Source organism: Cryptomeria japonica, unplaced genomic scaffold, assembly GCF_030272615.1.
Source record: "Cryptomeria japonica unplaced genomic scaffold, Sugi_1.0 HiC_scaffold_190, whole genome shotgun sequence".
Taxonomy (NCBI): Eukaryota; Viridiplantae; Streptophyta; class Pinopsida; order Cupressales; family Cupressaceae; genus Cryptomeria; species Cryptomeria japonica.
Window position 1 is genome coordinate 30,398 of NW_026729012.1, and position 13,123 is coordinate 43,520.

A 13,123-nucleotide genomic window follows, 5' to 3' on the forward strand; every position below is an offset into this window, starting at 1 on the left:
AATATAGCCCTACCCTCAATATAGCAGCCCCCCTCTCATTTTCAAAGCATTTTGAACCAGAAGTACCAACGGGGCATTAATATTAATGGGGTTGGGGGAGGAAGAAAGAATTCTATGTTGGGGTGGGGGTGGGGGAATACTAGTGTTTACGTTTTGAACAGGTCTCCTACAAAAGCATTGAATCAGTCTACTCGGCCCTACTATTCGGCAAGGCGGGGTGGTTGTCTTAGTGATGAGATGAATGACCTCACTAAGAGGACAAGGAGTCGAGAAGCCTATACTGCATCATTATGTGCGAATGAGCCATCTCCGGCTGCACAGGATAGGATCCTAGATGGGTAAAGGCTATGCAAAATGAGTATGATGCTTTGATCAGAAATGATACTTGGAAATTAGTTATTGCACCAGCTAAAAGGAATGTTGTTAGCTGTAAATGGCTGTTTGAAACAAAGCAACATAATCCCCACCCGCCTTAGAATTGTAGGGGCCCGGAAGTGTTCATGAGTATGAAGCTAGACTTGTGGCTAGGGGGTTCACTCGTATCGGTATTGATTATGATGAGACTTTCGCTCCTGTGGCCTGCCTTCCATCGGGTTTATTTGTGCTTCGGCTGCGGGTTGGGAGGTACATCAGATGGATGCTAAGAATGCGGGTCAAAGGAATCAATCTATACGGCCCCTGCTTTTCACGTTGATAGAGAGACCCGTGTGCAAGCTTCAGAAATCATTATATGGGCTTGAACAAGCACCACGAGCATGGTATGGAACAATTACTTCTTTCTTTCGTTCCCCGAATCCCATGAAATGCTCTTGTGATAATGATTTGTTCATCGCCCCGATGGACAATATTGTTATTATTCTTCTACACGTGGATGATTTGCTCATCACTAGTCTTTGTTGACAGCTGATACCGATATATAGAGAGAGATTGTGTCAGCAATGTCGAAATGTCTGCCCGGGGAAGACAGGACAAAAGCGACTTTGTAAAGGGCGGAGTGGAAGACGGAACAGCAACATCAAGGGAAGGCACTTCGGGTGAACAGTCTATTGCTTATTCTAGCTCGATTCTAGCAACTATAATTGTAGGGCTAGCTTCTTTTAGCCCCCAATTCTATGCTAAAGGGCGAGACTAGCAGGCGGATTCCCTAGGGGTGGGTGGGAGGAGGCTATGGGGCACATTAATGAACGTCACTATTTTAAGGCGTGTGTGGGGCTTTACTGGTGGGTGGGTGGCAATAAGGGTGGCCTCCCACCCACCCCCAGCCGAATAGTAGGGCGAGCTCGGAGTTTTCTAGCAACTATCGAGTGCAAGTTTCTCGCCGGGTGGGAGGAGGAGGCTATGGGACGCATTCCCTCGACATTCTATGGTACCCAGCCCCCTACAATTCTATGGGGGTAGGGCTTGACTGAAGCCCGCTCAATTATAGAATCGAGCACTCGATAGTTGCTAGAATCGAGCTAGAATAACGGCTGATGGTTCCATGAATTGGTACATCTTTCCCGTAGGTTTGATTCCCCCCTTCTATTACATAACATGGATGTTGGTAGCATTCCAGATCCTCGAAAAAGGCTTAATAAATCGCCGCATCGAGACCGATAGTGACGAAAGTAGGCCAGGTGGAAACGGAATGCTCTATGTATGGTTCCGGCTCCCAACCAGAAATAGCCATCTATAGTGGCCCTCTATTGCTGTGGGCGTTACCGGTAGTTATTAGCCTTGATAGGCGGGCAAGGCTTGATAGGGGTGGGTGGGAGGAGATAGTGCGTCGGGTGGGTGGGAACTATTTTGACACCGCCCCGGGAGGAGGTTAGAACGGTTGGGGGGTTACCTATCATCAATGGGGTAGCAGGTTGCGATCACAGTACCGAAGAGTTACTGAAGGAGCTTGGCTGAGTCAATTACTATCCCCACCCACCCCCCCTACTATTTGAAGGGAATCAGCTTGCCGCAGGTATAGGCGGCCCTACCCCAGGAAGTCAAGTAGGGCCTGGGCCCATTATAGAGTAGGGGTTGTGGATTGATTCCTCTCCCCAATAGAAAGGATAGAAGAGCATACACCCTACTCTATAATGGGGCTCCCTATAATGGAATTCTTCTAGCAAGCTTATTAATTAACCCAACTATAGTTGAGCCTATCCCAAGGCCCTCTCCCCTACCGCGATTCTATACGTAACATGCCCCCTCCCCCCTACCCCTAGCCGAATTGGGCGGGGAAGGGATCAGTAGATTAATGACGCCTGCTAGCCCTTTAGATAGTAGGGGGCTAGCCCTTCAAATAGTAGGGGGGAGGGTATGTATATTGTCATTCTAGCAGGCTAATTAATTAGAGGTAGATTAATTGTTGGGCGCTCCCCTACTATTCTATGGCAAAGGTCTTCGGCCGTATATCTATATGGGTCCGCCTGGGGATAGAGATGGTCGTCGGATCACTACGGATAGAATGGAATAATATTCTGCATGCATCCCATCGGCCTACCATATCTACCAATCGATTCCGCCCGCATGAGATTCCCCCAATATAGAGATAGGCGAACAATGGGGTATATAGAGTAGGGACCGTGATTGGAACCCAAACAATGGAACGGGCCGAACCCGAACAATGAAATCCGAAAATAGGCCGGAAAGGGGCAACAATAGGCCGGAAAGGCCCGAGTCCCTCATATCGCCCGGCGGCACTCCCGATCTGTGTGGAATGGCAAAAGTCGAGTCGTATTGGCCCAATCCACCACTATAAACCCCCTCCCGTTGATAGTTGTTGATCGATCGCATTGTTCACCGGCAGATTCAATGTTCTATCCCACTTCACGAGCTCTCCTCCCCTGGCGTTCAACTTGACTGGAGCGAGTTTGTATTCGTGAGAGGGGTTGAATTGAAAAAAGTCCCCGGGCGGTGAACCCCAGCTTCACTGTTACTATCTCCCGAGGCCGCTGGGAATGAGAGGTTGAGGTTCAATGATGTTGTCAAAAGGGAATGATGTTGTCAAAAGGGCACGATAACGATTACCGCATGAAGGAAGCCTCTGTTCTGGCAATCCGCCCGTGGATTAGTCGGCATGCCACCTCCGCAATGCCGTAATCGGTAATGGCGGTAATCGGTCCGATTGGTCTTGTCGCCCCGCCAATGATCTATGAATGAATGAATGGATGTAGTTGTCCATCCACCCCGATGAAGACCGCGACCCCTTTAGAATAGTAGGGAAGCGGGATAGGGCGATAGTCTAGTAAGTACCAGGACTCCCTTTCAACGTCGAATTGGCGCCTGATCCTATGAACGGGACGAGAACTCGTAGCCACACAGACATGATGCCAGTGGATGGTCGAGCCCCCCTCTATCCCCCATATATAAGAGAGGGGGGGGGGCGAGAGCCCCTATCCCCTATCTCGGTAAAGGCAAGGCGGCTATCTCGCTACATGAGTCAAAGTAGTTGCCTATAGATATATATGGCGGTCGTTTTACCATACCCGTATGTGCAACACCGGTGAATAATCGATACGGAGAAGGCCCCCCGGGCACCTCGCAGCGTCCGAATCAATAGCTGCAGCAGTCAATTCATGAGCCAAAATGGCTTCGGATGATCGGCCACTCTCACCGGGATGGGGACACCGAGAGGATTTCGGATGATCAGCCGCCACATCTAGAATGTCGTCTGGTCTTTTCGGCTTCCCCCTACGGGCCTCCGGAACTCTAGTCCCACCCTGCTTCCTGCATAGGGGTGGGTGGGGGGACAAAAGGGGGCAGGCTGATTAATAAGGAACTATCGAGTCCCTACCCACCCATGGGCCCAACCCCACAGAATTATGTCCACCCACCCAACCCCACAGCACCCACCCCACAACCCTCTACCTCCAACCACTATAATTCGGGTGGGAGGGCGAATTGAACCCCCCACAATAACAACGGCATCTAGGGGTGGGCCCCTACTATTCTATGGCAGGAGGATATAGAAGTTCGGCCCCTGGCAAGGGATGGGTGGGAATAAAGGGCCTCCCACTGCCGGCATTAATAAATAAACCTGTAATTAATCAGTCCATAAAATAGTGGCTTGTTTGAAGTGGGCTATGATTCTTTCCGATACAGTAGGCATTGAACCGACTGAACCTTCTCGCCGAATAGTAGTAGGGGCGACGCCCGAGAACGTCTTCTCCTGCCATAGAATAGTAGGGGCCCACCCCCTAGTCAAGCGAATAGTAGGGGCCATATAATTTGAGGGGGGGCCCGCCAACTATCGAGTGTTGACTGGAGGCGGGCCAGATTATCTACGTAACATGCCATCCCCCCCCCCACTATATATTCTCCACCTGGCCCCCCCTGGGAGGTAGATTATTGTAGGGGCCCACCATAACTATTCCCTCCCACTCCAGTCAATTAATGTACGCCTGCTAGCCCTTTACGAATAGTAGGGGCCCGCCCAATTATAGGGGTAGGGCTTGACTGCAGTCCCATAGCCTCCTCCAGAATAATAGAAAATAGGGGCCCACCCCCCCCCCTACTATTTGAAGGGAATCAGCTTGCCCCTAATGTCCTCCCACCCACCCCGTACGGCCGCAGCAACCTCTCCTCTCTCCCTCTCCACTCTAAGATGCTGGGTTCAACTCGGCCAAACCACTCCTCCACTTTACTATTCCCACCCTGCTGCCTTACTCTAGCAGGCTAATTAATTGGGGGAGTTGGAGAGGCAGTAGCATCTAATATTGATTCATAACCCCCATTAGCAGGGTACCAGTTGACTCAGTCGAAGGAGCAAGAGTCAATTCCGTTGTTTATAGAGCAGAAAAAGCTGCAGCCCTTACAATTAATTGGGTTACTAAAGGTCCATATAATGCAGTTACAGATCCAGGTTAAGCAGTCGATTCAGCGGTAGCCCCAGTACCACCAACAGTAGCAGAGCCTAAAACTAGGGATAGAGAATAGTTAGGTCGGTTCTCCGATCCACCTTGAAGTAACATCTCCAAGTCAAATCTCAGAAGAGACGTGCCGATCTGGAATAGTTGAGTAAGGCGGATCATGCTTATGCGCTGTGGGCACAGAGAGGAATAGGTCGTGCCTACCATCCATCGCTATAGTATTATGTGTAACCGAGCAGATAACCACCTCCTTCCTCGGATGTATAACTCAGTTAATAGTCTTGTGTACCACTGCTATATCCATATAGTGTAGTGCAGCGCCGATCCACTTCGGTATGGCATCATAGAAATTTGCACCGCGAAACTCAGAGGAGTTGGATGAGCCGAAGATCTGCCTCGGGCGATAACCCTTCCTTATCCGATCTGCTTGGCCGACTAGATTGTATTGTATTGGGAAACGTAACCAGAAAGGACTAGTAGCTCCTGCATATGCATCGGCCCCGCCTTGTTCCCGAGGCGGGAGCTTACTCATTGGGAAACGGCCCCCCCCCATAGAAGTAGGGGGAATTGTTACTCTAGCCCCCCCTACCCCTACCCCTACTATTGAAAAGGGGAAAGGGAAAGGGCATAAAATGTCGAGGGGCTATGGGGGGCTCCCCTACAATAACTAGAATAGGGAGGTGGGGGGGGAGGGTTATTGTTCTATGGCTAGCTTATTCCCCTACCATAAAATGTCGAGGGGCTATGGGGCGATTCTAGCCCCATAGAATTGTAGGTCGAGTGCAAGCGCATCCATAGAATAGTAGGGCACGTCATTAATGAACGGCTCGCCCTACAATTTCTAGGGGCTGATGCCATTAAGAGGCATTTGAATACATTTTCTTGGATGGAAGGGTTTACTGGAGCAACCAACATTTCCGTAATGAATGAAAGGTAGGGGCCACCACACCTCTGCCTGGTTTTGATAGGAGATCCTCCTCCCCCTACAATTTTGATGGCCTATTGCCATAGTAGGGAGCTTGCTAGAATAATATGAAAAAGGGGCCGAATAGTAGGGGCCCATAGAATATTTTAGGCTCCGGGGGCATACTCCTATCTCTTGCTTTTGAATCCAAGGTAGGGCATCTGGGTAGGGAATACATCTGGAAGGAGAGGAGCATCTGGGCATGAAAATACTCCTCTATCCGGATTGGCAAGGCTAGGCCCCTATACTGTCTTGATTCGGCAGATGGAGTTGGTAGGGAACAGAGTTTAGGGATTAGCTGGGGTGGGTGGGAGGCCCCTACTATTCTAAGGGGTTCTGCTGTTCCATTCTATTCTTCTGAACTGAACTAACAAATATGGAGAGGTTCACCAATGCGATCTGGGGATTCAATCAAGGCATTCAAGACTATTGGTAATGAGGTGGCCTCCATCACTCCTATTCCTTCTTGCAAGCCGGGGAGCATCTATCCTCTTAAGCTCCTCTCCCCTTAACTTAACAGTGGAGTGCAGGCCGTTGGTGGATTGGCTCCCGCGGAGGCGGTGGGTGGGAAGATCTAGTTGGCAGCACCCGGGTTTGAACTATCGAGCCCCACCCAACCCGGACTTCTCCTATATCCTCCCGCCAATATCGAGAGTAGCCCTCAGCCTGCTAGAATGAAAATCTACATACCCTCTTTATTAATCTAGCAGGGCCCATATAATTCCCCCCACCCCCCCAAAGAATAGTTGAATAGTTGCTAGAGTGACGGAAACTATAGTTGGCATAGTCGGGGTGGGACTATAGTTTCATAATAGAATAATAGGGCTCGATTCTATACGTAACATGCCCGTTCCATTCTAGGGAAGGACGGCGTACTACGATACTTTCCGTTTCGCCGAGCCCTGCTTTGGTCTCCGGTTTGATGGTTGTACGCGCCAAGAATCCAGTACATCCCGTTCCGTCCTCCATCCCAGTGTTTCGCAACACCTCGGGTTCACCCATTTTGTTAGGTCCTGACCTCCCCGCCATGATCTCCCCGGTGGTTCATACAGGAGCTATTGCCGTTTTATCCTTACCCGTGGTCATGATGTTGAATATTCAAATAGCGGAGATTCACGAAAAGGTATCGCGCTATCCACCAGTGAGCGGTATTATTGGACTGATCCCTTGGTGGGAAATGTCCCTCATCCCAGATAATGATCACATTCCATTATTACCAACGAGCATAAGTACAAACTCTCTGAGATATACAGTTCATGCTGGAGAAATACAGGGTTGGACCAATTCGGAAACATCGGGCAATTCACTTCATACCTACTATTCCGTTCGGTTCTTGGTTTCTAGTCTAATTCTGTCAGTAGCCATGATTGGGGCTACAGTACTGACTATGCATAGGACTACTAGAGTTAAGAGACAGGACGTGTTCCGACAAAATGCTATTGATTCCAAGAGGACTATGATGAGGAGGACGACACTATGATGAGGAGGACGACAGACCCACACCCACCCACCCCAGGTTCCGCCCCTACTATCTATAGGCAGAGATAGGTAGTGGTTCGGAACCTGGGGGAGAGTTTATTTCGAACCAACTGAAATATGCTTGACCTAGGGGCCTACCCTTAGAACCATAGAATTTTCCCCATGAACCATAGGAAGTAGAAGCGGGGGTGGGACTATGCTGCAGCAGGGTGGGTGGGAAACTCTAGTTCCGGGGGGGGCCTTTAGCCCCCTTATTGTAGCAAGCTGATTAATTGCCATGGGTTGGGTGGGAATTGTAGTTCAGCGGAGGTCGGCACTAGAATCCCCACCCAACAACCCGGTAGATTAATTGTAGGGACATGCACACTGCCATTATGGCAGCAAGGTGGTACTTTAGTTACTCTAGCAGGCGTACATTAATCCAGGGTGGGATAACTATAGTTGGGATTGGGTGGAAATTGTAGTTCGGAATCTGCCGTTCTAAATGAAAATTCTTAATTAATCAGTTCATTAATGCCGGGATTAATGCCGCTTGCTAGAATACGCTAGAATACGCTACTTTAAGCTAGCCCTTCAAATAGTAGGGGGCTCTAGCAAGTTAATTAATCTTAAGCTAGAATACTTTATTAATCGGCTTGCTAGAATAAGCGAATAAGCTAGAATAAGGCCCCTACTATTCTACCGTTTCATCTTAGTTCGAGTTCGGCTTAATTAATCAGTTCATTAATACGCCTGCTAGAATACGCTAGAATAAGGTGGGTGGGTGGAAAGGCGGGGCCTCCGGGTGGGGGGGAATTCTGGTTGGGGTGGGTAGGGGGAAGTAGGAGGGCCTCCCACCCATCCCGGAGAGGTATAGTTGGTCGAGGTCTTCCCGACTTCAGGGCCCCCACTGGTGCGATGCCCATAGTTCGGATAGGGGGCCGACCGCCAGCTATCTCCTCCGCGGGCCCCTATGATTCCCTCCCACCCGGTTGAGAATTCGGGTGGGTGGGAAACGTTCAGTTCCGGGAATTCTAGTTCTCGACAGGCCCTCAACCGACGTCAGCACTCTTATGCACTCACGACAGCACTCGGATAATCGGATAACGGAGAATCCATTCATGCGCTCACCGCTCACGACAGCACTCGACCCACCTGTTGCCCTACTATCCCTACGGGGGGGCGGGGCCCCTACTATCTATCTATGGGCCAGAATCTAATCCCAGTGCAGCACTCGACTCGGATCGGAAGGGTACTCGTTCGAATATCAGTCGACTGTTGATTAGGTGGATTGGACTTCTGAAGGTTGCGCCCTGCAATCCAAATTCACAGACGGGCCCTATTGTTCTATACTCTGAGACAGCTTTCCTAGCTCAGAACACCCTCCGCCCTATTGTTCTATACTGGGCCGGCTCCTCTACCTTAACGCCCTATTGACTTCTTACTCGCGGACTCTAGTTGGTTTAGAGGCTCCAAAACGGAGAATCTGTCAAGATGCTCGATCGATGGTTGATCTTCCTCCATTCGCAACTGCTTCAACGCTTGGGCCCCGAGCCAGTATCCGGAATCATCACGGTTGCAGATATTATTCGGGCATGAGTGCCATGATCGCTTGGGGTTTGCAACCCATCGACTGCAATGATTTCAAAGGCACGCGCCTTATCCTGATCTGTCTATTTCCACCTTATTCTAGCAGGTTATTCTAGCGGGCTGATGCCATTAGTGTGGGCCCCCCCCCTATTCTAGCCCCCTACTATTTGAAGGGCTAGCGTATTCTAGCGTATTCTAGCAAGCTAATTAATCCCGGCATTAATGAACGTATTAATGAACTGATTAATTCGGAGCAGGTTGCCCTACGGGGGAAGGAACTATAGTTTTGCTAGGGTGGGGGGGGGAATTTGAGTTCCGTTAAGTTCGGATAATCGATCGATCGATGTACGTCACATGAAATCGGGGTGGGAATAGGGGTAGGCCCTTCAATAGAATCCCTCCTCAACGCGCCGCCCGCCTCCCTTAGAATAGTAGGGCATTCTTTGCCCCAATGCACTCAGCTCTTTCTCGCACTCGACCTTTGACAGTTTAGTAGCCCACCTATTCGTTTATCCCATCAAAACGGAGTCTATCTACTACTGCTTGCTCTTGCCAAGCCAATGAATGGAAGAGAATGAGAATCATAGGTTCACTAGCGAAACGGAGGCATATAGAGAGCAATCTTTATCTCTGCATATGAACAGGGTGAGGGTTCATCCGGATTGAGATTTGAATCAAGAGCATCTTAAGCAGAACCTACCTTATAGCTTGGCCTGCGCCTCTATTACCATAGCAAGCAGCCATAAAGCCAGAAACATTCTCGCTTCTCCACCACTACCTCTAGCACCACCAGCAGCAAATGTTAATGACCTAGAACCACCACCAGCACGAATAGCAGCTTAAGAAGCAGTTGTAGTTAACTAACGAACTAAGATTCCAACTAGAATTGGAGGAGGGCGCATTAATGAACTGGGCTAGCAGGTTAATTAATTCACGAACTACAATTCTGAATTAATTAGTTCATTAATACGCTCATAACGTAAACCCCCCACCTAACTTGAAGTCCTCCCTCCCACCCTGCTTCCCAAGCAGGCTTATTGTAGCGTATTCTAGCGTATTCTAGCGTCAATCTAGCAGGCGTATTAATTGACTGATTAATTCACATTAATTCACTCATTAATTAAGAACTGTAGTTCTAATTAATTAACCTGCTAGGATAAGCAATTAAGTGGGTAGTTGCTAGCCCCCCTCCACTCGATAGTTGCTAGAAGAACTTCGAGTCTTGACTGCAGTGCCCTACTATTCTAAGGAGAAACCTGCTAGAATGACGCTAGAATAAAAGGACCACCCACCCCGATTAATCAGTCAATTCGAGACGGCAAATGACTATGCCCCCAACTATCGAGTGTTGACTGGAGGGAGAGGATTCTATCGGGTCGACCTGGGAGAGAGACCCCTATCTATACTCAATCTAAATCTACGTTCGGGGTGGGGGTCAATGAAACTCTATGCAGTGATAGTGCCAATGAAACTAGTTCACCCCGTAGGGGCCCGATAACCCGGCTATCCTCCCACCCACCCCCAGGGGCCCGCCTTTATCTTCTTCCCACAATAATATGAAAAAGGGCGACATAGTAGGGGGGCATCAGCCTGCTAGAATAAGCATGCATGCAGGGTGGGGGGTTAAGGGCCGCACGAACACCCTTTCCAATTCAATTCACTGGTGAGACCTTCCTATTCCCACCCTGCATACCCGAACGCCATAGAATAGTAGGGGCCACCCTGCTTCATGAACTGCAGGGCCGGTTCCTCCCACCAACGGCCATTCAACTACCATAGAATTGGGCGGGGCCCGGGGATTATAGGAGCATATAATTTGGAATAAGCTGACCCCATAGAATAGTAGGGCTAGTTACAGACGTTTCTATGAAATCATTTATGCGCTCGCAACGGGGCCCTACTCTCTACTATATATAGCCCTACTCGATAAAGGTGGGGCTTGACTGGGATTTCTTCTATACGTGATATGGATGGATCGATATTACGTCCATAGAGATAGAGGGTTCGAACTGACGATTCCCCTTGCCGGGTGGTGCATAGGGCCCCTACTATTCTATGGTAGTCGGTAGATTATTGTAGGGCCTGGCGTACTCTATATCCTCCCACCCCCCCCGGGGGGGCCCACCCTGCTTCCCAATCGGCGAGAAAGGTGGGGAACTATTGCTGGTCGAGGGCGAGAAATCGACCTGGGAGATAGCATTGATTGCACTCAACCTGCTGTTCTCGGGGATAAGAAATGAATTCCGGCTGGTTGCACCTCATTTGCTAGTTCCTTAGGTGTATGGGCTTCGGGAGCATAGCATCGTTGGAGAGAGGGCTTGAGAGCGAAGCTCCGGGCGCCCTACGGACGAACCCCTATCAATCATTGGCGGGTGCCTGTTGTCGAACCCCCTACTCTAGATAGGGCAAGGAGTCTTGTCACAGCATTCTCGTATTCCGAGCATTCCTCCATCTACAGTAGTCGAGGGAGCGCAGCATTCTTTATTCGCATTCCTCTCTCTAGCATTCTGCCCTACGGGCCGAGCTCGCAGCCCTTTTGTTTCTTTAATCGCTTGCTGAAAGGTTTTTACAACCGCATAAGAGTATTCGTTTGATTCGTCCGGCCAGTAGCAGGAAGTACTCATCGGTCGCGTTTTTTGTGGGCATCAGGAGAGAGGGGGGTGAGGGCGGGTGGGATGGGCTTGCATTGGATGGAATTCGTTTGGGGTGGGAGGAGATAGATGGGCGGAATGACTGGGATGGGATAAGGCCACTAATGAATAAGTGAATGTTCCTTCGACCAATGCTGCTGTAGCCGAGGCTCCTATACAAAAAGAGGTAGTGCCGTTCAATCCTTCAATCCGGCGGTCTGGAATCTCTACATTTCTAAGTGGTGGGTACCAATAAGATGGAATAACCGAGAAAGCCCGGAGCCGAACCTGCTTGTGTCCTATCCTCCATCACTGCTGTTCCAGCTGTAACGAACGGGTCACCCTACCATACTCTATTCAACGTGCCTAAGCCTCGCCCGCGCGTCTGGAATGGATGAAAGAAAAGGCCTCATGCTTGCTACGGGTGGGTGGGAAACTATAGTTGCTCCACCCATAATTAATGAGTCGATCAATCTCCTTCGTCATCAGCGGGGCGCTGAAAGGAAGAATCTCCATTTCATCCATAATGCACACTTCTCGGCGGAGAAGACGTCTCGTGTCCCGTAGGGATGGGTGGGAGGAAACAATCGGTGGCCCCCGCCACAAATCCACGGCCCTACTATTCTATGGCGGGCACAGGCAAGCAAGCGGGCAAGGTTTCCGAGGTACCCAGGCTAGCCGAACCTAGCCAATCGGATGTTGTATCCGCTGCCCATCCCTCCCGCTGCAATCGATACTCAACCTCCCACCGGGGTCTCCACCGCTGCCACGAGGAATCAATCCACCCGAAGTCTCCTTGAAGGAGACAGCTGACTGACTGATAGTTCTTATTATCGGTTCAACCGACAACTTCTAGAGTAGAGATTCAATATCGGTTGTTGCCTCCCCCTCGCCCGATCCCCATCCCCATCCAGCGACACCTTATCCTTCTCCCAATCGGGTTCTATTGGCATCTCCTTTGAAGCAGCGAGATAATGTCTGCCCACTGCCCCAACATGGCATCAGCCTGCTAGAATAAGGCACCGCACTATTCAAACCGGGCCCCGTAGGGCCGGCCCGGCATACCCGGGCTTTGAATAGTAGGGGCCCTCCCACCCTTCATCGGCGGATATAGTTCCCAACCCATCCCTTCAGCCCTACGGGGGACTTGCCGTTGCCCGGAGATAATTGCCGCCCCAGACAGATGGAATCTGGGTAGTCCTAGCGGGGAAGGATATAAGGGACTGCTATGGGCGAGATAAAGACATTGGGGAAGAGATAACAGATCCCAACCGGGTGGAGGAGAAGTCCATGTCTCCCTCTATCGGATGTAGCCCGGGTGCAATGTCTCCCTCCATCAGATGTAGGGGTGTACGAGAAGGGTGGGTGGGAAGCAATAGTTTCTCGGATGTAGTGAAATAACTTCCCTTCCGATTACTTCTCCTTCTCAGAGTTGTTGGCAGCTGTTCATAGGGAAAAGGCTAGGACCGAGGAGCAGATCCCTCTTCATGTCTGCCCACTGAGGCCCCACCTATGACACAATCGGGGCGGATGGCTCAATAAATCTTTGATCTCCCCGGAACATCTCGCCCGCCTTAAATAATAGTGGGCTCCTCTGATCCGGAAATGCCAATCCATCTGATCCGTTTCGCCCTAAC

General features: G+C 50.2%; 1 protein-coding gene across 1 annotated transcript; it reads left to right on the top strand.

The window, feature by feature from the left end:
- The first annotated feature begins 946 nt into the window (after positions 1 to 946).
- On the top strand, positions 947 to 7,325 carry LOC131059347 (NADH-ubiquinone oxidoreductase chain 6-like). Its single transcript, XM_059215561.1, has 2 exons — positions 947 to 1,081; positions 6,632 to 7,325. The coding sequence occupies exons 1-2, from the start codon at positions 947 to 949 to the stop codon at positions 7,286 to 7,288; spliced, it is 792 nt and encodes a 263-aa protein (XP_059071544.1). The 3' UTR covers positions 7,289 to 7,325.
- The last annotated feature ends 5,798 nt before the right edge of the window (positions 7,326 to 13,123 follow it).

Bases quoted from the DNA above. Each gene is read 5' to 3' on its own strand.
- LOC131059347 (XM_059215561.1), top strand. From the start codon at position 947: ATGTCTGCCCGGGGAAGACAGGACAAAAGCGACTTTGTAAAGGGCGGA. The intron at 1,082-6,631 runs GTAGGGCTAGCT...ATAGAATAATAG, and splicing joins CGATTCTAGCAACTATAATT to GGCTCGATTCTATACGTAAC.